At 44.1% G+C, this 25,522-nt stretch overlaps 1 protein-coding gene across 1 annotated transcript in view; it reads left to right on the forward strand.

The window, feature by feature from the left end:
• Positions 1 to 24,577: 24,577 nt before the first annotated feature.
• Positions 24,578 to 25,522, forward strand: part of TGM3 (transglutaminase 3) — a 39,467-nt gene continuing 38,522 nt past the window's right edge. The window contains exon 1 of the mRNA XM_057702551.1: positions 24,578 to 24,664. Within this exon, the coding sequence (XP_057558534.1) occupies positions 24,658 to 24,664 (7 nt within the window). The 5' untranslated portion in view covers positions 24,578 to 24,657. The remainder of the gene's footprint in view (positions 24,665 to 25,522) is intronic.

Genomic DNA, 25,522 nt, shown 5'->3' on the forward strand with positions numbered 1-25,522 from the left:
GGTGGCTGAGCTGATTTTTGAAGGACAGGTTTGAATTATCCAGGTAGAAAGGGTGTGTGACTGTGTAAGGGAGGTATTGATGCCATTACAGTGTTTTGCAAGGTCCAACGCCCTTACATCCATGATTTCATTCGGTGTTGATATGACGCTGGTTGGGAAATTCACAGATGAGAGTTTCTTTTGGACCTCCTGACCCTCAAGGGACTAGGTTGGGAGGCTACCCTCATCATTACAGTAGGAGAATCAGAGGCCCTCACTTGACAAATACAGTGATTATGGAAGGTATCTTCTCTGGTGCTTGGACTCTATCCGTGATCCCCCTCAGTCTCTAGTAATGTGTGAAATGAGTAGGATTTACTTAATCGAGGAAGAAACCAAGGCTTAGAGAAACTGACTTTTCCATTGACACTTGTGTACTTAATAACTAAGCAAGGGCTCAGCATCTTTAAACACTTTCTGGATTAAGGTGAATACTGCATTGACAAATAGCCCTCCTAGAGCAGGGCTTTCTTTTAGCGCATCTGCCTGCTTACACAGGAGGGATTACGGTGATGCTGATGCAGCACCTCACCCACTCCCTGTTTAATCCTGGTTGTCTGGCTATCATAACCCAGCAATATTAGCGACAATGCGATTGTTTTGGTTTGGCTATGGATAATTATAATCATGCCATCTTATCAAGCTTCTCCCAGAACTGCTTTAACTCCTTGTACCCAAGCCTTAAGCACAATGTCAACTTGATCTTTCTAGTTGTATTTCAAGAGGTGACCCAGAAACGTGGGTACAGAACTTTGCCAGAGCTCTCTCAGATTTCCAGGAAATGCCAGTAGATTCCAACACATACAGCAGATCCCAGGTATAGGGGTGTGTGTGTTCAAGATAATTTATTACCAGTGAATCACAGTAGAATGTGAAGATTGTGAAGGACATGTTCTAGTTCAGAATATTCTTTTGATTATCAGCTTTTTAAAAAATTAGATAGTTTTAGAAGTTTCCTTGTAACTAAAATAGAGTTTGCTCTACTATGAGGAGAAAAACCATAGCTGCAAATTTTAGATGAATGGGAAAACTACCATTTAATTCTGGAGAGGGGAGGGACAGTTTTTTTTTTTTTAAGAAATTGATGTGTAATTTACATACAGTGCCATACACCCTTCTTAGTAAACATTTCCCCAAGTTTTGATAAATGCATACAGCCATGAAACCACCACCACAATGCAGGTATGGACCAGTTCCATCACCCCCCAGATTTTCTCCTAACTGTTTGTAGCCAAGCCCTCCCATCACCCTTAGCCCCTGACAGTGACTGATCTTTCTGTCCCTACAGTTTTGCCTTTTCTGTTATGCCTCATAATGGAATCACACAGATGTAGCTTTTTTTTTTAAAGGACTTTTATTGAGATATAATGACATATAATAAACTGCATACATTTAAAGTGTACAATTTGATTTTTTTTTCGTATTAGTAATGTATGTATGGCAATCCCAGTCTCCCAATTCATCCTACCCCAAACACAGATGTAGCTTTTGAGAGACTTTTCACTGCGTACTTTTTTAAATCTTGTTAATTTTGTACCATGTGTGTATATTACTTATTCAACAAATAGATACTATTTTTGGAAAGTAAAAATCATACTTCTAAATAATCCATGTTAAAGAGGAAAGCCAGTGAAGATTATAAAATACTTATAGCTGAATAATATGAAAGTATTAATGAAATAGCATTAATGAGATAGCATTAATGAAATTAGTTTTGATATTATCACACACAATGGAATAATCAAAACACATGGATGCAACAAAAGTGACACCTGGAGGAAAACATAACTTTAAGTGCATTTATTAGAAAACAAAAAAAAAATTTTTCAAAGAACCTAAACCTATTTTAAGAGCCAGAGAAAGAAAACAAAGTAAACCCAAAGAAACTGGGGTATAAATAAGATAATTATTTAATAATTAATGAATAAAGACAAAATATAAATGGCAATAATAAAAATACATATGATTTGTATCTTGATGCACAAACCAACTCAGGGTGGTGGCATGGACATTGCACATAATACTTCTGAGCCTCAGTTTCCTCACCTCTCTAATGGGGATAGTAACCCAAGCCTCTGCCCGGCAGTTGATAGGACTTCCACCAGTAAGGATTTACTTGGCCATGATAGCACTTACTTTTCCGTGTGCATCAGCACAAAAGACCATTACAGTGAGGGTTATGGTGTGTCATTAGGGAAGTTTCTCATCAAGATATTACATCTGTGTTTCCTTACCTGAATTTCTATCTTCTCTCCTACTTCTTAAATCTTTCCTTTCCTCCTCTGCTGTTGACCTATGCTAGCAAGGCACTCAGAAAAGGGACACTGGAACCACTGAGGCCTCGATTAGGCCAGTGGGAGCTCACACCCTGGTTTCTGGACACGCTGAGATACACACTAAAGCCCAGTATTCAGAAGCCAAAATTTCCAACCACATCTACCAGCTTCTAGCTGTGTGGTCGTAAGCAAACCTCTTAATTGCTTTGAGTTTTGTGTCTGTATCTAGCAAATGAGATCACAATCAAGCCCATATTTCAGGACTGTTATGAGAATCAAATGAGATGATATGTGTGAAATTATCTATAAATTGCAAAGTACTATTATGGCAATGTAAGTTATTATGGCAATTATTGTTATTAAAACTTGTTCACCAAGAGTAAACTCCAAAAATACTTCCTCCATTCAAATATGACTTCTGTGTCTGTGGCAGTTGGATGGGATAGTAGTTCTTCTGATTAAATGGCTGGCTTCCTGGGTTGGTTGGTCAGCTGCCCAACAAGTTACCAACACTTCAGTGGATTTCCCAGCTTTTCAGGTATGCAGTTAAAGAGACTGCAATGAAAACTTTAGGGAAAGGATTAAGGTAGAGAAAAAAAGGAAGACTTTTGTTGTTGTTGCAAAGAAAGTTAATTACTCTCACCTTTATTTCCTAGGTTCTCAGCTAGCCTGAAAAAGGAATTTTTACTGAAAGGTTAACAATTCATATATGATTCTTTTTTGTTAAGTTTTAAAGTTTTTTTTCTTTTTTTGCACAATATAGTGATTTGATACTTTTATACGTTACAAAATAATCACCATGATAAGTCTAGTACTTACCACCTTTTACCACATACAGTTATGATGATGTTATTGACGATGCTGTACATTGCATCCCTGCAGCTTATTTATTTTATAACCGGAAGGTTGTATCTCTTAATCTCTCTCACCTATTTTATTGGTCTCTCCCAACCCTCTAATATATAATTCTTTTTCTAAAGCTTCTATAGACTAGATTACAGTGCTATTCAATAGAATTATAATGCAAGCCACAAAAGAAAGCCATACACAGATTTTAAATTTTTCTAGTAGCCATATTGAAAAAAAGAAACAAATGTGATTTATTTTAATAATATTTTATTTAACCCAGTATATCCAAGCTATTATTGGTTGAACAATATAAAAAAATGAGTAATGAGATATTTTACAATCTTTTTTCACACTAATCCTTCAAAATTCGAATTCATTTATAGCACTTCAAGTGCTCAGTAGTCACATGTGACTTGTGGGTGTCATATTGGACAGTGAGGACTAGAGCTTAGTTAGGCTTGAGGAAAGTAACCTCACTTCTCAAGGGTAGAAAATATGGCAGGAATCTAAGTAGTTTTTTGTAGAGCACAGTCAGGGAAGAAAAGCACATACCAGATTTGGGTTCGTTCAGTCATTCATTTATCAAGTATTTATCTAGCACCTACTTTGTACCAAGCACCATGGTCTTGGCTCTGCAACTGGTTCACTCAATGACTGTGGGCAAGTCATTTCTCTTCTCAGGGCCTCAGTCTCCCTGTTCCACCTTTGAGAAAATTAAGATACCCATATAGGAAGGAGAGAAATGTTTGCACCAGATGGAGGAAAATACATCTGGAAATTATTAGCTTACTTGGTGGAGTTTTGGAAAGCCATCAATATCAGTCACTTTCATTGATCATTTAATAGAGCTCTCACAATCCCTTTATTATTAATGTCAAAACTTGATCAATCCCATAGGAATTTACTGGAGGAATTAATCACACAAGTCCTATCCATGGAAATGGTGATTTGATATGTTGATGGTATCACCCAGGACCCCGATTTTTTCACCAGTGTCTTATGAACCACCCTTTCAAGGAGGTTCTAAGGAAAAACAATTCATAAATTCCTTTGTGATGCCAAGTGCTTTAATTTTTTTAAGAACTTTCATTGAGATACAATTGACATACAATAAACTGCATATATTTAAAGTGTACAATTTGATATTTGTTTCCCTATTAGTACTGTATATATGGCAATCCCACTCTCCCAATTCACCCCACCCCTACTCCCCCTGCTTTCCCCAGTTGGTGTCCATATGTTTGTTCTCTACATCTGTCTCTATTTCTGCCTTGCAAACTGGTTGATTTGTACCATTTTTCTATATTCCGCATATATGTGTTAATATACAATATTTGTTTTTCTGACTCACTTCACTCTGTATGACAGTCTCTAGGTCCATGCATGTCTCTACAAATGTCCCAATTTCATTCGCCAAGTGCTTTAGAAATGCTAAATAGAAGGGGTCTGGGAGGTGTTGCAAGGAGGGTTCTGGAACTATCTCAGAACTGTCATCAGGCTTGGAAATAAAGTCACATTCATTAACGTGTAGGTGGCCATAACTTAGAATGACTGCAGCTTAAACAGAAAAAGGAAATAGAGTTACACTTCCTAGTAACAGGATGAGATCAGCCAGATACCTGGGCTATCACGTGAAATCAATTTTCAACTTCTGTTTTGGAAGAATCATTCTCACAGGTATTTAGAAAGAGAGAGAATGACTCTTAGAAAATAGAAGTTTTGAAAAGTTGCTAAGTAGATAACGATCAGAAAATCAGGTACTATCACTTGTGTTTGCAGCCCAAGCCGGCATTTGTAATTCTGGAAGCATGGAGACAGGCAGGCATCACAAGGGCTATTGCAAGTTCAGGTGGTAAGCATGGAAAAAGAATACCTGATATTGATACCTGACCTTTTAACTATACAAAGTGCTTTCACAACACTGTCTCATTGGAGCATCACAACAGTTCTTCATGGTAAGATGAGGAGACAGAGGCCCACAGTGAATGGCAAAGATGTCTCTAAGAGTGATGGGTTTTTATTGTGTTTTTGTTTATCATCGCTACATATTGCTGCCTTCCTAAGTTTCCCCAGAACAGAAAAGTGGCCTTGATGCCTTATACAGCTTGGGGACTGTGAGGAGCTTCTTGGAAGACTGTATGTCTAGAGATATCCCAGCAGCTAAGCAGACTTTCAGCTAACTGAAGAGAACTCAAGCATAGAAGGAGGTTGACCTCTGTTCTCTCATAAATGTGCTAACTTTTCACTTTGGATGGGATGGGAAAAAGGGCCATGACTGTTCTCATCTACTCTCTTTCCAGTGATGTCAGCCACAAAAGATGTCGGATCGTTGCTAAGAAACATTTCCCTGGAACTCAACATACTGGGCTTTATTAGAAAAGAAAAAATATTCTAGATCCCATCTTATATATAACAACCTCTTCTCTTCCCAATGTACTTTATAATTTATGAAACTTTTCCAGACATATCTCAACCAGTTCATACGTGTAGCAATTCCACAAGTAGAGAAAGTTATTACTTCTTGCATACAGTGCTCTGTTGACGATGAATAAATGACTCTCCATCTTACAGATGAGAAAATTGAGATCCAAAGAGTGGGGGACCCAAGACTGAATCCCTTATTTTCTGAGTTCAAGTCTGGTCATGTTCCTATGCGAGTTCTCCCTTGAGATCTGGTTTCTGAACCTGCACCATGGGATATCACTGGGAGAAACAGTCGGCCTCTCCATGACATAAGGATGCAGGGGCATCTGAGGTCTCTCTAGTCATTCCTGATCATTTCTGTTAATTGAATCATTATTCACTCTCTCTGGAAGAGCAGTAAAAAGATCAAATTAGCATTCTGCTTCCCAAATAGCCCAAGGCAGAGTGAAGATGGCAGTGAACAGTAGCCAAATTTCTAATCATCTCATCAAGAAACCAAAGCAGAGGAATTAATCCATGAGCCGTCAATCACAAGTGTAAAATCATGCCAACTTGGCAAAGAAAGTAGGGAAAATACACACGTGTGCATGCGCACGTGTGCACGCGCACACACATGCACACTTAAAACCCCCAGAAGCAGCACCTGGCACTGAAATCCCAGTTTATGGGACAGATGTCTCAACAAGGAAGACAGCGCTTATTTATTCTCCAGGAATTTCAAGAGTGAAGAGAGAAATCTTAAAAGAAGTTTAGAACTCTAGGTGTGTATTAGGAGGCTTCAAGGGAGGAATGATGGTTGGTGGTGAGGGAAAGGATGTGATTTCTATAAATCCAAAGGTGTTTGGAGAAACTATTTCTTTCAGGAAGGATTCAGGCACTACTGGACAACCTCTGCCCAAAAGGGCAAGTATCTTCTTATCAGGAACTTTCTAGAATTCAAGTCTCCAAACTGAAAGGGCTCTTAAATTGACCATCTAGTGTAACCCCCTTGACCCTGGCTGGTCTGCCAACTGTCTCCACAACATTTCTGTCATGGCCATCAAGTTTCCACTTGTCCTGCAGCAGTAGACAAATCCACCATCCTTTGAAGAACCATTTCTATTGATCTAAGTTCTGGAAAGTGTTGCCCTTATGTTGAGCCAAACCTACTACCTAGGTACATCTACACTGGAGCTCATTCCAAACAAAGCTAATCCCTCTTTGACGTGACAGCCCGTTAGCTACTGAAGAACTTAATCATGATGCTTCTGTCTCATGCAGCCAAACATGTCTACACCAAGTATCTCCAGTAAGAGGGTAGTCCCTGAAAATATTCCAAGAAGAATTGGGTTTCCAGACCCTATTATCATCATGGCCGTCCTCCTGGCCAAATTTCAGAATTGAGCTGGACTCCAGAGATAGTCTGAACTGCAGAGGGCACTTCCTCTAGGATGGTTACACAACGCCTACCACTGACTTTAGAAAAATGCACACTGAGAGGCGAGGGAGTGCAGGATGGAAGGATGGTCTCTGAGCTCAGGGAGCTTTCGAGCTTTAGAACTGGTAGGGTCCACAGCCTGGGACTGTTCTGGGTTGTCACGGCAACAGGCAGCACTGTGTCAATACCTCAGCACTCTAGCCATCAGGGCCTGGCCCTGGCCGGTGCCTGTGGCTGTGGGCGCAGTAGAGGGCAAGGGGCTGAGTTCTCCAGAGGGTCCCTCAGGACGAGCTGGCTCTCCCTCCTGCAGCTCAGGCAGCAGCCCCATCAGGCCCACTCTTGCCCAGCAAGTTAGTTATAGTTTAATTTATACTCTGCCAGCAGCACGGCCTGCCCATCCTGGGCCTTGATTCTCTCGAACGTGGGTTCTATAACCTCAAGCGAGAGAACATGCCTGATAATTGGCCAGGGATTAAAAGGGTGAGGCTGTAGAGCAGGGGCAGAGAGAGGCAGTAGGGTGTCTGCTATGCTTTGACCTTTGACTCGAAGCTCCCATCCATGGAGCATCCTCATATAAACAACACAAACCCAACCTCCTCCTTCTTGAATATGAGGAAATGGGCCCAAAGAGACGGGAGGTGATCCCCAACCCCCTGCCCACCTCATCAAGTGCACCCAGTGCCGTAGAGGCAGAGGCTGAGAAGGGCCCAGTACTCAACCCCTGGAGTCTGGAGAAGCCAGTCTTGTTTATCTGGGACCTACCTTAAAGGCTCCACGGCAGGAGGTACTTGATACAATGCACCCCTTTCTTCACCTGATCCCCACAGATAATCCCATCACAAGCACTGTGTTCAATAGCTTAAGTCTCACACTGCGCATGAACCATGGGCGGGCGCCCCATGCTCAATCCCAGTGATGCAAGACCTTGGCCCCCCTGCCCTCACTGTCTGCGTGTAGCCTGGCCTGGATTAGTCACCACGCTCTTTTTTCCAGCTCTGACTTTCTGTGATCGTTCTGTGTTCAGGCCAGGAATGTTTAGCTTCCGTTGCAGAGGGATTTCAACCACCGTTAGCAGAATTAATAAGGAATCTCTATCTCTGCCAATTGCTTCTTTTAATGTCACAAGAGAAGGGAGGGTTTTGCAGATATGACTGTAGATCCTAAGGCAGCCCCGCTGTTTCCGGTGGGTGCGGGCCAGGAGCAGAGGCTCCAGCTTCCCATGGGCCGTGCTGGCACCTCTCAGGAGCCCAGTCCCTTGAGTTGTTCAGCCCCAGGAAGGCTTTCCCAGGCCCCAGAGCCTGGTTCCAGGGCAGTCCACGTGCTCCCACAGTGTTGCCAGTGCTGTCACTGCACTGCCGTGTGGCTGCCCATCCGTGGTGTCGTGTTGACCCCAGTCCCGGGCACCTGCAGGCTATTTACCTCATTCCTAACGACTGATGAAATTGGCAGTGTCTCTCCACAGAGACGGGAAGGCAGGACAGGAGTGAGGTTATGGGGATGCTGGGAATTACCCTGTTTCAACTTGTCTTATTACTTCTCTTTTTATACTTAAAGAAGTCTGATAAGATGACTATTTCCCAAAATACTCTGAAAACACAGGTTTTTTGGTATTTTGCATGCAACTAAACAGTAGTTTGGATGATGAGTCACACTACAACTCCCTCTCAGAGACTCACGTACGCATTAGAGTATTAAAGGCTCTGAGAAGTCCCAGAGTAAAGATGTCAATTTAATTTTATTTAAACTGACTTTCTCAGGAATTCCCTGGTGGTGCAGTGGTTGGAATCCGCCTGCCAATGCAGTGGACATGGGTTCAATCCCTGCTTCAGGACGATCCCACATGCCATGGAGCAACTAAGCCCGTGCACCACAACTGTTGAGCCTGTGCTCTATAGCCTGTGAGCCACAACTATTGAGCCTGTGTGCCACAACTACTGAAGTCCACATGCCTAAACCCGTGCTCTGTAACAAGAGAAGCCACCGGAATGAGGAGCCCGTGTACCACAATGAAGAGTAGTCCCCGCTCACCGCAACCAGAGAAAGCCCGTGTGCAGCAACAAAGACCCAACGCAGCCAATAAATAAATAAATAAATAAATAAATAAATAAATTTGTTTTTAAAAAAACCCAACTTTCTCCAAAATCTTCTGGCCTCCTCCTCCTCCGTGAGGCAATGGTGTTGTGAGGCACACAGCCTGGGAGATCCTAAACTAGACGATTTCCAAGTCCCCTGGCAATATATCCCATCCAGAGATGAGGTAGCCTGAAGTAGGGAAAAGATTCTGGGATTTGAGAGTCAGGCAGATCTGAGTTTGAATCTTGCCCTTAAACAAGTTATTTAACTTTCTAGACGTGGATTTCCTCCTCTGTAAGACGAGGGTGCTAGCCCCTACTTGCTAAGGTTGTAGGCTGCTGAAAGAATTCAATGAGATAACAGACGTGGAGTATCTAGTACAGGGTCTGACACATTTACTTTGCCCCATTACTCCTGACACTCTTCTTCCATCTCTCACCCCCACGTCCCCCAAACCCAGAGCCAACCACTGGCAGAGCAGAGAATGTAGCGGGAGGTATGCCGAGTCTAAATCCCCACATGACCCTGACCATGTTCTCTCAGTTTCATAGAAGGACCACACCCCAGCGGGACCAAGGGGAAAGGACCAAGAAGGATGTGGCAGAGAATCCTGCCCTCCTTTTCCAAGCAAGTGTGTCCTCTCTGCCTTAGGCAACCGGATGCTGTTGGTGAAAAGAGAAGACTGAAGAATGCTGTCAAACTGTTACAGAAGAAGTGCCTACTGTCACAAATCCACTACCTAAATACCAAGCCCCACTCAAGTCCCAACTTGAGGGCAAAGCCTTGGCCTGTTTGCCCAGGCAAGAAGTTGAAACAAAAGCAGTGCTCTGAGAGATGGCAGCAAAAAGGGCAGGGTTCAGGATGGGTTCTAGGAGCCTCGGCACCAGGAAAGCCATTGCAGGATCTGCCCTTGGAGCAGAGCCACCGCTTGACAAACAAGTCAAGCACCAGGTTTGTGCCAGACATAGGGCTTGATCGTGGTGGAGGAAATTAGGAGTTGGCCAGGGAGGTAAAAATGGGCCATGGGGCTTGGCTCTTTGTAGGGACTGAACAAGCTGGCTGGATCAAGTGCATTGGACTCTGCAGACAGATCTCGTTTTTGTAGAGCTTCTTTCCTCCTCCCTTCCCACTGTAGGGCAGTGTTAGGAGAAAGAGCATGGGCCTTAGAAATGTAACTGGCTTCAAGTCTTACTCTGCCTTTGCTAGTTTCATGACCTTGAGTAAGTTACTTAATCCTCTGAACCTTAGTTTCCTCTTGTGCAGGAAGAGGACCATTAACCTTACCTCTGAGAGTAGTGGCAAAGACTAAATGAGCTAATCTAGATGTATCCTGAAGTGTGGCATGGGTAACTATGACATGGGGACAAATATTTTTTAATTCTAATAGTTATATGTTTATTTAAATATGCAGTAGAAAAATAACTAACACACCAAACCCTTCTATAGATGATATTGATTGGTAGAAGGCTAAGTAGGTATATAAGTTAAAGAAAAAAGAAAAGAGAGCTGATTTAAAGAAACATACTAAGTAAATAATGGTATAGCTGGTGTGTAGATTTGGCAAAACCCATGAACATGCTATGTGAGTCACTGATGGGTGTACAGAACCCAGTAGAGCAGCTGGCACATGGCAGGCCTTGGAGATCTTTTCTCCTTCTTTCTCTTCTACTCCCAAGAGATGAAGGAGAGTAGGGAAGACAGGGAGGAAGCAAAGCTACTTACTTATGTACCTACTTGACTTGTAAGTCTACTTCAGCTCCACTCTTCTTGTTCCAAAGTTTCCCTTTATGTAGGAATTGCCTCCTTACCTCTGTTTCCTCCCCAATGTGGCTCTTAGCTGTCCTACTGGAACATGATTTTTGCCTTAAGACTTCTGATATAATCAGGTACTGGAAGCTCTAACCACACCTATACTAAATCCTCAACTGCAGCACAATTCAATACATCCTCCAGAGCTTTGCAGGAGATAAACATTTCAATGGATGTGAGACAGAAAGAGACAGTGACAGAGAGAGCATGAGAGTTACTTCTGGGAGGAGAGGGAGCAGAATTCAGGAGGGGGAGGCTGTGGGGCTACAGGGTCAGGTCATGGCTCTGGAGTCTTTGGAACTACCCTGAGTTGTCTTCCTGTTTCCTAAATGTTTTTTATTTATTTATTTATTTCTCTTGATGAAGTGGAAATTCAGAGAGGGGAATTGATTTCCTCAAGAAAGCAGCAATTTAAACCTGGATATCTCAATTCTTAGTCCTATTTCTTGCTTTCCGTCATAACGGGGAGTCTGGGCTTTACAGCCCTGGCAGAACCAAAGCAGTTCTCCTTAAAAATAAGCTCTGCTGCTCAAAACAAAACAAAAGCCAAAACCCTGGGACTAAATATCTCTAAAATCCATGCTCTCGGGAGCTTCCCTGGTGGCACACTGATGAAGAATCTGCCTGCCAATGCAGAGGACACGGGTTCGATCCCTGGGCCGGGAAGATCTCACATGCCGCAGAGCAACTAAGCCCATGAGCCACAGCTACTAAGCCTGTATGCCACAACTACTGAAACTCACACACCTAGAGCCCATGCTCCACCACAGGAGAAGCCCGTGCGTTGCAATGAAGAGTAGCCCCCACTCACCACAACTAGAGAAAGCCCACACACAGCAACGAAGGCCCCCCTCAAATAAATAAATAAATAAATTTAAAAATTAATTACTTATAAAATAAAATAAAATAAAATCCATACTCTCTCAGGCCAAGGCCTAGCTCTTACACAGCACAGATGACTGGGCACTGGAAGAAGAATCCCTACCTGGATGAAGCTTTCATCACACAGAGCTGGGGGGCGGGGTGGAGGGGTGGCACGTGACCCAAATGTCATAGACTCTCACTGTTCCTACTGAGATTTAGTAGGTTTTCTTAAGTAAATGTATTTGCAGTATGGCTTTAGAACAATTTCCAGAGACTTTAGATGATTTTTGTTTTGCTTCAGGGGAACCCATTAAGTTTCCCACTCCATCATTCACACAATCACTTCTCACATGGTGACTGTTTTCTCCCCTTATTTCAAGGCTTTTTTCTTATATATGCATATGTATATGTATATATACATTACATAAAACATATAAATATATATTTAACTATGTATTTTAAGACAATACATGACCACCACACATCTATCAGAATGACCCAAATCTAGAACACTGATAACACCAAATGCTGGAGAGGCTGTGGAGAAATGGGATCTCTTATTCTTTGCTGATGGGAATGCAAAATGTCACAGCCACTTTGGAAGACAGTTTTGCAATTTCTTACAAAACTAAACATACTCTTCCCATAAGGAACTGAAAATTTATGTCCACACAAAAACCTGCACACAGACGTTTATAGTTGCTTTCTTCATAATTACATTTCAGAACCAACCAAGATGTCCTTCAGTAGGTGAATGGATAAACAAACTGTGGTGTATGAAGAAAATGGAATGTCATCTGCATTAAAAAGAAATGAGATATTAAGTCATGAAAAGACAGAGGAAATGTAAAGGCATATTACTAATTTAATCTAATTGCTAATCTAATTACTAATGCAATCTGAAAAGGCTAAACACTGTATGTTTCCAACTACATCACACTCTGGAAATGGCAAAACTATGGAGACAATGAAAAGATCAGTGGTTGCCAGGGACTAGGGAGGGGAGGGATGAATAGGCCAAGCACAGAGGATTTTTAGGGCAGTGAAGCTATTCTGTGTGATACTATAATGAGGGATATATGTCATTATACATTTGTCCAAACCCACAGAGCACACAACACCAAGAGTGAACCCTCATGTAAACTATGGACTTTGAGTAATTGTGATGTGTCAATGCAGGTTCCTCAACTGTAATAAATGCACCCTCTGGTGGGGAATATTAATAGCAGGGGAGGCTATACACATGTAGTGTCAAAGGGTATATGAGAAATCTCTGTACCTTTCCCTCAATTTTGCTGTGAATCCAAAACTGCTCTAAAAAGACAAAGTCTTAATTTATTTTATTTTTTTAATACATTTATTTATTTATTGGCTGCGTTGGGTCTTCATTGCTGCACACGGGCATTCTCTGGTTGTGGCGAGCAGGGGCTACTCTTCATTGTGGTGTGCAGGCTCCTCATGATGGTGGCTTCTCTCGTTGCGGAGCACAGGCTCTAGGCCCGTGGGCTTCAGTAGTTGCGGCACATAGGCTCAATAGTTGTGGTGCATGGGCTTAGTTGCTGTGAGGCATGTGGGATCTTCCTGGGGCAGGAAGCGAACCTGTGTCCCCTGCATTGGTAGGCGGATTCTTAACCACTGGGCCACCTAGGAAGTCTGACAAAGTCTTAATTTTAAAAAGACAACACATATATAACAGACTGCTAATTACACAGCTCGTATCCATTCTCTCCATTCTGACTAACAGAACCCCATTTTTACATGAGGTGTCAATATGTTCCAGCCTCCCTTGCAGTTGGAAGTGACAGAGTCACACAAGTTCTGAGTAATGAGATGTAAGCAGAAGTAAGCTGAGGTGGGTTTCCAGAAAAGCTCTTTTAAGGGGTCATAATCAGTAGGCAATGCTCTTTGCCCTTTCACCTTCTTACTTGAAACACAGGGTTCATACCTGTAGGTATAGCACCTATCTGTGAGCTTGCAGCCTGATGCAGGCCAGAATCTCAGGAAAGGGAACAGAGAGCAGGAAGGAGCCTGGGTGCTTAATAACATGGTACCAGCTCTAGACAGCCTGCCCAGACTTATTTAGTAAGAATAATAAAATCCTTTGTTTGCTTAAGTCACCATTTCTCAGGTTTCTTTGACACTCAGTCAATTGACATTCCTAACTTAATATGTATTCAGTAAACGAATTCAATGAGTATATAGGGAAAAGTCAGTCTCTTTGTTTCCTTAACCACCAGATTCTAGGTTTCTTCCCTAGAGGAAAACTACTATAAGCATCTTCTTTTAAATCTTTTCAGTTATTGTCTAAGCACACACAAGTATATGCAAGCATCATGGTGTGTGTCTATTGTTTTCAATGCTCTTTTTCTTTTAAGTTTATTTATTTATTTTAATTAGTTAATTTATTTATTTATTGGCTGCATTGGGTCTTCGTTGCTGTGCGCAGGCTTTCTCTAGTTGCGGCCAGCAGGGGCTGCTCTTTGTTGTAGTGCTTGGGCTTCTCATTGCAGTGGCTTCTCTTATTGCGGAGCATGGGCTCAAGGCGGGTGGGCTTCAGTAGTTGTGGCAAGTGGTCTCAATAGTTGTTGTGGCTCTCGGGTGCAGGCTCAGTAGTTGTGGCACACGGGCTTAGTAGCTCCATGGCATGTGTGATCTTCCCAGCCCAGGAATCGAACCCATGTCCCCTGCACTGGCAGGCGGTTTCTTAACCACTGCGCCACCAGGGAAGCCCTCAATGCTCTTGTGATGATAATTTAAATCTAGAAACCTAAACCTTAAGACTTGGGGGTGTGAAACATATGAAAGTCATTTTGTTGAGATTCTCAGAGAAGATCAGAGAATCGGCCACACTTGCTGACAATCACAGTGTCCAAAGAGGTGTTTAGGATGAGAGTGTGTAGGATGTGTGATGGTGTGGGGGCTGAAGAGAAGGTTTGGCCTACTGACTGACACCACACCCCACATTTCCAAGGTCTCCAAGTGAGTTAGTGAAGAGCCAGGACTAGCACCTAAGTTTCCAGGCACCTAATTTACTGCTCAAATGTCACCCAAATGTAATCATTAAAGACAGAGTCTCTGAGCCAGAGGAAGTCCTCCTGGCTGTTTTGGTGTGGGACAAAGCTAAAGAGAAGGCAAGCGTTTGGGGCCTGTTAAAAGCAGGTAGTGACTAGTAAATGCTTTAATTGGTCCTGTGTCATAATTGACTTGAAATTCCATTTCCTCTCATGTTCTCTGTGCACAAGTCCTATGAATATTGCCACCTCTCTGAGAGTCAGCCTTACTTGGACTTTCCAGATCTTTACACTCCAGAGCAGGGAACAGATACGTTCCCAGAACTTCTAGTATCCTGACTCTCTTCTAGGAGAAAGCATCCTAGCATCGTTTGCCAGTCACTCTTCCAGTTTAAAATCAGTAACTTCCTTGCTGTGAAAGGCCATGTTATTACGTCAGGACAAGCCTGAGCCCTCTGCAATTTACAGCTTTCTTTATAGATGAATGAAACTAAGATCTAAATCTGATGCATGGGAAATCCCCACTTGTCCTTGAGAATTAAAGAACCTTTAGTATTGGGTACGTTTGGTGAAGACGAAAATTGCCAATCAAACCCAGCCAAGAACCAATAATTCAAACTGTAAAATTGTTCACTCATAAGTCACCTAGTGCTGAATCCCTGTTTATATCCCTCATCCAGTATTTAGCAAGATCAAACCAGGATGGAAAATGCACCCTATGCATTCATTTAGAGCTGTGCCTTGTTTGAAAAGGTGTGGACAAGCTTGATGACTAAGCATGATGGTTGGGTGGGAAAGAAAGGCAGCTTACAGGGAAGAGCTGATTGTGTGTGATCAAGCCTCTTCCTTTCCTTTTCTCTGCTGAGAATGCCCTTTCCTCCAATTTTCGTTTGTTCATATCTACCTTTTAAGGAGTGGCTCAAATGTTGTCTTTTCCACGAATCTTTCCTTGAGCCCTTTTCCATTGTGACTGTTCCCTTCTAACAACAGGTGAGCCCGCAGAACGCTGCTGCATGGTGTCGTCACGTTTTCTCATCTCCTCTGTTAGACTGTCAGCTCTTTAGAGGCAGGGATTCTATTTTATTAACACGTTTTTTAGAAAAATAAAAATTTTCTTGTTATATAATTTTACTTTCTTGTTAATAACTTATGCATATTCATTCTAGACAGCAGACAATACAGCAAAGCAAAATCAGGGGATACAAATCATTTGCCTTTTGTTGTATAACATTCTAGGCTTTTAAAATTCCTACAGTTCATAACAAAAAAGCAGGCTCACAGTTATAGAGAATGAACTAGTGGACACCAGTCAGGAGAGGGAAGGGGGAGGGGCAATATAGAAATATGGGATTAAGAGGTACCAGCTATCAGGTATGAAATAAACTATAAGAATATATTGTACAGCACAGGGAATATAGCCAATATTTTATAACAACTATAAATGGAATATAACCTATAAAAATTGTGAATCACTATACTGTACATCTGTAACATACAATATTATACATCAGCTATACTTCAATTAAAAACAACCCTACATTCGAGGTGAGGGGGAGGCAAGGAAGGGAGGGAATACGGGGATATGAGTATAAAAACAGATGATTGAACTTGGTGTACCCCCCAAAAAATAATAAATAAATAAATAAAATTTAAAAAAAAAAAGAAACAATCCTATATTTTAAATTCCTGGGACTTCCCTGGCAGTCCAGTGGTTAAGACTTCACCTTCCAATGCAGGGGGTGCAGGTTCGATCCCTGGTCCGGGACCTAAGATCCCACATGCCTTGCAGCCAAAAAATCATAAATCATAAAACATAAAAATCACAAATCATAAAACAGAAGCAATATTGTAACAAATTCAATAAAGACTTAAAATGGACCATATCAAAAAAATCTTTAGAAAAAAATTAAATTCCTACCTTTATTGGTGTATCAAAATTGGATCCTCCATAAAGTTTTTTTAATATAAATTTTTAATTTATTTATGTATTTATTGGCTGTTTTGGGTCTTCGTTGCTGCGTGAGGACTTTCTCTAGTTGTGGTGAGCTGGAGTTTCTCTTGTTGCAGAGCACAGGATCTAGGCTCGTGGGCTTCAGTAGTTGTGGCTCACGGGCTCTAGAGCACAGGTTCAGTAGTTGTGGCACACGGGCTTAGTTGCTCTGCAGCATGTGAGATCTTCCCGGACCAGGAATCAAACCTGTGTCCCCTGCACTGGCAGGCAGATTCTTAACCACTGCACCACCTGGGAAGTCCCCTACATAAAGTTTTTAAATCTTCTTTTATGTTACTCTGTATCTTTAACGTCAGTGATAACACGGTCATTTTTAAAAAATGGAAATAGGTTTTCTGATTATGTGATACGATTTATAAAAATTGAGAGAATGCAGAATTGCATACAGTATCAAGATTATCTTTTAATCATACCACATAGACCACTATTTACATTCTCATATGTAGGCTTCTATATACTAGACATACAAGATTTTCTTCTGATAGCAAGGGTATGTATATGTATTGCACTCATATATGTTAATACTTATTTAAATATGTTCATTTTTTTTACTTGACATGAATATCTTTCAGTGTCAAATTCTTATGTATCTACATCATCCCTTTTAATACCTGCATAATGTATGGATCTGCCACAATGTGATAAATTTCCTATTATTGAACATTTGCATTTTATCCAAAATATTTCCTTTTATTAACAAATTGTATAGATCACTGTGTTATATGCATTTGTAGATGTAAACTTTTTTTTTTAGTGGCAATTATTTTGAATTTTTTTTTTCTCTTTTTATTTTCCCGTGTGTGTATGCTTTTAAAAGTTCTGGTATAAATTGCCTTCCACGAAATGTGTTCATTTTTGTTGTTTTGTTGTTTTTTGGCTTTTTTTGTTTTGGTTTTTGGTTTTTGGTTTTCCTGGGTCTTCGTTGCAGCGCGCGGGCTTCTCTAGTTGTAGTACATGGGCTCCGTAGTTGTGGCACACAGGCTTACTTGCCCCCCAGCATGTGCGATCTTAGTTTCCCGACTAGGGATTGAACTCACGTCACCAGCATTGGAAGGCAGATTCTTAACGACTGGACCCCCAGGGAAGTACCCGAAATGTGTTTATTTTTTAATTTCCAAAAATGTCTAAAGAGAGCCTTGCACAGGGTGGACATGATAAATGTGGGATGGATGAATGCATGGAACATAGAAAAATCTTTGCTCCAAAAAAAAAAGAAAAAAAAAAAAGAAAAGAAAAATCTTTGCTCCTCCCTCGAATCTTTCTTCTCTTCTTTCGAGACCTCAGTGGAAGATCTGTTGATTCTTCAGGCATCATGGGAAGAGCCCAGGTTAGAGGCAGAGCCTGTGTGAACTAACCACCTCAATTCTCTTAGCACTTCAGAGGCTGGGGAAATGGGCCCAGAGAGGGAGCGTCTGGTTCTGAGCCTGCCTGTGGGTGAGCAGCAGGGCTGGGGCCAGAGAGGGCCCCCTGAGGCTATTGACTCCCAGCCCAGCCCATGCCTTCCCTACTTTGCACTCCCCTGAACAGCCCTTCACCTCTTCCCAAACCTTTAGATTCCTCATAAATCACACTTATCGTCAAGTAACTTATGTCAGGTGGAGAAAACAAAGTGAAACACTGTACATAAAAGTTAATATACAACATCCAGCAAGTGAGTGATCGTAAACATCTTTTTCCACTTGACATGAGGTGGAGAAGGAGGATAAAATTTGCAGTCAAAGGTTTAGATATGAGTCTGGCTTCTGCTAAGACACACAGTCTATCTGGGCCTCCATTCTCCCCCTTGTAACAAGGCAGTTTTACTAAAATCTGCTTCCTAGGACCCAGGGATCAGGGGAGATGGTGAATATAAAAGCAGATGTTGTGATAATTGTACAAATATTTAACAATATTAAAATTATTTGTTGCTATTGATAAGATCAAAAAATATTTCCCTAATCTTGCATACCCGACTCCTGAGGCCTTTCTAAGATGGGTTTCTTTTTTTTTTTTAAGCTCTTCATTGGAATATAATTGCTTTACATCCCTGTACCAGCTTTTGAGGTACACCAAAGTGAATCAGCTGTATTTATACATATATCCCCATATCCCCTCCCTCCCATGACTCCCTCCAGCTCTCCCTGTCCTGGCCCTCTAAAGCATCACCCATAAGATGGGTTTCTTAACTAAAAGAAAGGAAGGGACCAAAATGGCAGCAGAAAAAGCAGAGTGTGGTGAGCAAAGAAGCCCGCATTCTAGTTTCAGGTGTCGGGACCTCAGTGCTCTCTTTAATGGGAGGAAGAAGTTGGACAAATGACCTTCAACGCTCTTTCGGTTCTGAGCTCAGACAAGTTACCACATGACCTTAGGCAAATTATTTCTCCGAAAGCCTCAGTCTTCCTGCCTGTAAAAGGCAGGGTTGGACTGGTTGACCTCCCTTGTTCACTTCTTTTCTGAGGATTTACGCAACTCTGGGGACCTGCCCCGTGTCCTGGTTCCCTGGCAAGTAACTCCAGGAACCTGCCCTGTGTCCTTCTGGTTCCCTGGTGCGCTTGTGGTGTCCGTGTGATTGTGCAAACCACCAGGCTTCCGGGTTGTGGCCCCGGAGCCCACAGGTGATGGGCTGTGACTTTCTCTCTTCCTTGTTTGGATTTCCGGCCGCACGCTCACAGATGGCTGAGTGACAGCTTGACAGGGTGAACCAATGCTTCCATCAAGAGGCTGAGCGGGGCTGCCCACTGCTGTCCCTTCCTCGTGCCCCAGGATCTCATCTTCATCCTGTTTCAGGGCGGAGCTGACCTCCCCCACCCTTTCCCACCGTCCTCGCGCTAGGTGCTCCCCATAAACTCACGTGCAGTCTTTCCCCGAAGTGGCTGCCTGGTCTCCTCTGCCTGGAAGGCCTCTCTCTGATCTTTTCCTGCCTCTTGCTCAATAAGAAACTCTTCTTCATCTCCACAGTCTGTGCCCATCACTCTTTCTACACCGCTTTTCAGATCTTATCAGTTTCTGCTTTTAAGAAAAGTTCAGCTTCTCCCTAAGCTGCTCCCTATCTTCCTGAGGGCTGGGTGTGTCCAGTCCTGACAACCTCCCACCCCCTCAAGCAGGCATTGAGTGAAATGAGCACTGACATGAGCTGTGAGGGACGTTTACATGTCTACTCTCCCTCCAAGGTTTTGCTTTATTTATTTGTTTGGGTAGGAGTGGAAAATTCATCATAAACACATCAAGTCGAGGCTTTGATATTAGTTCCGAAGGGGCCCTTCCTTCTGTTCAGCCCTGAGTTACTAATACCATCATCACCAGTATCAGTAGCAGCAATCTCCTGCACGCAAGACCCAGAGACACCCAGGTGTCACCGAACTGGAGGATTTGTCAGAGACAGGGTGGCATAGACAGGCCTCTGCTGTCCGGCAGACCTGGGATCAGATCCTGCTTTGCTACTTGTTAGCTGTGTACCCTTGTCAAGTTCCTTAGCTTCTCTAAGCCTCTGGTTTCTTATTTATAAAATGGAATTGTAATATCTCCCTCGGAGGGTCGTTGTGACGTTTAAAAGGCAACTAATGTGAAACTCTTAGCACAGAGCCTGGTGTCAGGAAACGGTGGCCAGCCATGCAGACTCACACACTCCTCTCCTGAAGAAATGTCACTAACAGAGACAGATTGTGTATCATTAGGTGCCTGGATGGATGACATGGGACACATTCCAGAGGCTCAGACAGAGAGAAGTCAACGCACCTTGTCATTTACAAGAGCTTTTACGTGTGTCGTCACATGATTCCTCAGAGCGCTCTGGAGGGTGAGCAGTGCTGGCATCGTTATACCCATTTTTCAGAGGAGAAACTTTAGGCTCAGAGAAGTTAAGGGACTTGCCCAAGGTCCATGTGATTATAAAAATAGGTGCTCACGAAATGTGTGTCTGAGGCCGAAACCTAGGTTTGCTTGTTTCAACACAAACCCTCTTTCCACAACATACTGGAATGACCAGGAGGAGAGGAAACATTTCCTTTGGGCCTCGGTAGTGATGAGACCTTGGTATAGAAGGAATAGGGAAGGTGTTCCAGGCAGGGGCATTTTATAAGTGGGCATAGAGGGGGGGGACAACCATGTGGGGTTCCAGGAAATATGATTAGACATGTTTTGCTGAATAGGAGAGTTCATGTAAGAGTGGTAGAAAAAACAGAATTAAGTTGGACACACAGTGGAGGGCCTTGAATGCCAGACTAAGGAACTTGAGCTGTGATAGGCCATGGGGAGCCACTGAAGTTTTCAGAAGAGGGGAGTACATGATCTCATCAAGATGAGAGGCCTCCAAATCATGACTCACCAGGAATGGTTGGAGAAAAGGATGGTTAACCTAGAGAAGAATAGACTTGTTGGGAGGGAAGGGGGTGTTTGCCAGACTTGGGGAGAACATGATAGTTGTTGGGTGAAAAATGGGACAGGTGGGCTCATGTGGGAACAGGGAGGGGTTGGGGAGGAGCAGATCAATGGGCAGAAGCTCCAGGGAGACAGATTCGCAGTTCAAAGGAGGAAGAACTTTCTGGTCCTTTCAATGTGCTTTAAACTCCAGTTACTGAGAGACACCATTACAGGCCCTGGGCACAGTGATGCCCTGGGGATGGAGCAGTGAAGGATACAGAAAAATCTCCTGCCCTCACCGAGCTCCTATGAAATGGGGGAAGATATGCCTTAAACATAATCATCCCAGAAATAGATGTTACAGCCAGAGCTGTCTGGTTCATGTATGGGCTGCTTTAAGACTGTGAGTTCCCTGTCACTGGAGTTTTCAAGAGAAATGTATCAGGAAAGGGGATTTTTACACAGGGAGAAAGCATGGGTAGATGACTTCTCATAAGATCCTGTACCTTTACACGTGTGAAATCTTCAGCAACTCTAAATCCCTTAACTAAAGGGAGAAAAAGGGCGAATGATCAATTAGCGTCTCCTTTTTTTTAAAGCCCATATTTGCGTGTTCCATCCTAACTGGAGTCTGAGGTGCAACGCAGGTGGCCAAGAAGGAATTTCATCCTGCGTGTAGCTGGGTGACTCCACCTGTGAACTGAAAACCATTTAGCTGAAATTGTGACACAGTGTGCAAATTACAGCTCACCTGCAGGCTGAGGCTGCGGCTGCGGCTGTAGCCGCAGCCATGGTGCAATCCTCCAGCAGCTAACGTGTAGTCGACTCAGGGCAAGGAGGCGAGGCCCTGCTGCTGGGCAGTTAGCAGGCTGCAGGGAGCCTGGCTGGAGTGGCAGGCAGGGGAGGAAGGACGCTGGCACCACCCTGTCTATAGGGAAGCGTCATACATAGGAAAAGGATTCTGCCAAAGTCACGCAGTGGGCAAGCCCCAGAGCCCGGTTTTTAGTTGGGACACTCTGAATCCAGCTTGGGCATCTTTCTACCACACCACCCTAGGGTCAAGACTGATCAGCTACAGATCCTTCCAAGGGGAGACAAGGGGTCGGTGGGCAAGCACCACTGTCCACACTGTGGGTCCTGTTGCAAAATCTATGACACTCAAGACTGCAGGGTGCTTTAAGGGCTGTGAGAATACCAGCAGCATCAATGCTAACATGTTAGGCTAAGGGGCGCCAGACCCAGTGCTGAGCACTTCCATTCATGCTGTCCTTCCGTCCTCACGGTGTTTCTATCTCAGCTCTGTTGAGGGGGGAACGGAGCCTCCGAGAGGTGAGGTGACAGCAGGGCCAGAGGTTGGACCCAGGTCTGCGTGACTTCAGGGTTCTTCAAGGGCAGCACTGCCTCCCTGTCACCTGGGCAGGTTTTCCTGCCAGGTCACTGAAAGGGATGCCCAGGGTCCAATTCCTGGCTCCCAGGCCGACAACAACAGCAGTACTAATAAGCAGCCCCCGTCCCCCATTTCTTTATCCCACACTCGAGGGCATGGGCAGCATTGCACAGCCACAGCCGTGTGAATCCCCTTGGATTCATATGGTTCTCGGGGTTTCTGGCAGGACTGACTCAGCATAGTGAGGGCCTTGCCCACAGTCACAGCCAGTGCCATGGCAGGAGGCAGGACCCACGCCACATGCCTGGCCGCTGATCGGGGCCCAGCTCTCCTCGCCATCACCTCTCCATGCCCTGCTCTCTTCTGGGTCATCTGCCACAGCCAACAATGGCCACCTTCCATGGGGCCATGGGTACAGAGCCGCCAGAGCCCTGGGAAAGTCTGAGGTCTCATCTCACTTGGGCAGCCAAACTCCAGGTTAAGCAGACAGGCTCTGGAGTTGCTCACATACGGGTATGAATCTCCTGGTCACAAAGACTCAGGTTAACCCATCTCTCCCTCCTGTAAGATAGCAAAAGTAATCATCCCTATGCCGTAGGATTGATCTGAAGACAAGGAAAGGTAATACATGTGAAGTGTTTAGCCAGTGCCTGCCCAGGGTGGGCCCTACACTGATGGTAGTTACTTCCAGCTTTACACTGAGAGATTGATCCACTCATTCAAAAATGTGTGCTCCTGCCATGTGACAGGCCCATGCTCGGTTCTGAGAAGATGTGAATAATGCACAGCCTGGACCTTCAGAGAGTGCGTGATGGGGACAGACATAACCAGATGGTCCCAGCGCAGGGAGATGTATTTGGTAAGAGAGGTCTTAAAGTGTATCCAGGGCTGCGGGAGCCCAGAGAACAGAGACACGATGTGGATTCCTCTTTTCCCATCCGCCTGTCTATTCAGGCTCCCTTTCCTCAAGATCCAGCATTCCCACCTTCTCCCGAAAGACCTCCGCATGTATGGTGCTTCCTTCCCACTCCACGTCTGTGGGAAGCCTGGAGAAGATTCCACCCTGTCACGAACCCTTGGAACAATTGTCATGTTTTAAAGCTCCTTTGTCTAGCACAGGAAACCTTGGAACTCATAAATAGCCACAATAGGATCTTTTGAAAAAAATACATCCCCTTAAAAACAACAAACAAGCAAACAAAAAATGTGGAGTGAGTGTCTCCCCCTCCTCTTTTTAACCAACGTAGAACCTGGGCTCAGAGAGGGTCCGTGACTTACCTTCCAGTGTTACAGAGAACACGTGGCAGAACCAGAATGAAGCTATGTCCCAGCTATAGGTTCAGGGGTGGTCCCCTCTGCCTCAATTAAAAAGAGCACCACCCTCCCCTCCCTTCCCCCTGCATCTGGAACGAAACTGACATTTGATTCCAGATGGCAACTGGATTTAATCCATTATGGTGCACAATGCACTTTCCACTCACATCACCTCATTTGACTGTGCCCCCACTTAGTGAGGTGAGAAGGGTGGGCATGCCTCCCCCCAAGCCACAGACGGAGCTTCCAAGCGTCAAGGTTCAGTGATGGCCCAGCATCCAGCTAGCATGGGAACTGAGTGCTCCTAACCCCAAATCAAGAGCTCTTTCTGGCACACTGCAACCTGAACCGTGATGAGCATCTCACGCCCCTCATGCGAGTGGAGACCACCAGGTGTGCGGATGGTGAGAAAGGACTAGGCAACTTTCTGCTCTGGGTTCTTGGGGAGACAGTTCTTTGACCCCCAGGGCACTTCTCAGCATCGGCTCTGGACAAGCTACTTCAGGAGAAGCATGACATCAGTTCCTAAATCCGATGATCCAGGAAGTTGTTCATCTTGAGAAAAAAATCATAAAACGGAACTCTGCGTTTTTTCCTTATCTCCCCTCTTCTCCCCAAGCTGGTGTTGCACAAGCAGGATGACCACTGGATGACAAGTATGTCGTAAGTGAAATGTTTACAGGCACTACAGGAATGACCTGGTGCCTCGCCCACCTCATTAGAATCCTAATTGGGGTGTGTAGGAGAGGCTTCTATAAATGGTAAGGCGATCCCAGCAGTCGGTCACCCCACACTATCCGTGATTTCCCAGAAGAGACCAGAGAGGAAGCAGAGGAGGCAGAACCATGTCTGGTGAGTGCAAGGCATCTTCTCTACCAGTCCCCGCTGGGCTTGCATGCTTCTCCTGGGCCAGCTGAGAGGCCAGAGTGTCCAGCTCGGGACAGGTGCCTTGGGGGCTCTGAAGGTTAGACCTTGGTATTTTAGGGTTCCCTTCAGAGGCACCTCTTTCTCAGTGGCTGCCTAGTCCCTCTAGCATGGTCTCAGGCTAGAGCATGTTTGGGATGGAGTCCTGAGTAATGGGCAGAGTCTTCAATACAGCTGGAGGTCACGTCCCCTTAGACAGATGGACAAGCTTTGCCTTTTCAATCCTGCTTTCTGTGTTTCTCAGTGCAGTTTTACCAGCTGTCAGTAACTTAAGCAAAGAAAAGTGCGTCTCAGAGCTACAAAGGAGGGAGGGAGTGACAGCACGTAAGCTGATTTAAAAGAAATACTCAGCAGCGCTGGAATGCTCCTAAGTAAACTATACATCCAGAAGCACCAGCGAGCTCTTTGAAAGTGACTTGATGAGCTGAAACCACCAGGAGCAGAAGGAGCAGGTGTACCGAGGACAGTTCCTACCAGTGGCACCAGGGAAGGGGGTGAGAAAAGCACCGCTGGGGAGCGCGAGTCCTCTGGCTCCGCGGTGACTTTGAGAACCAGACTTTTTAGATGGCACCCCTGCTGAGCAGCAGGCTAATTATTGCCTGTCCTGGCTCACCCTAGTGGGTTGGCAGCAATGCCAAACCCAAACAAGGCATGAGTCAAACTGGTAAGATATTGTGAATGGCGGTTAGGGCTGCAGGAAAGTTTACCGAAGACATTGCTCAGCACAATGCAAAAGGGAAATGCTGGTTACTTCAGAGGTCACAAACACCAGGACAGTGTGGCTGT

This window comes from Hippopotamus amphibius, chromosome 12 (genome assembly GCF_030028045.1).
Source record: "Hippopotamus amphibius kiboko isolate mHipAmp2 chromosome 12, mHipAmp2.hap2, whole genome shotgun sequence".
NCBI classification, from domain to species: domain Eukaryota; kingdom Metazoa; phylum Chordata; class Mammalia; order Artiodactyla; family Hippopotamidae; genus Hippopotamus; species Hippopotamus amphibius.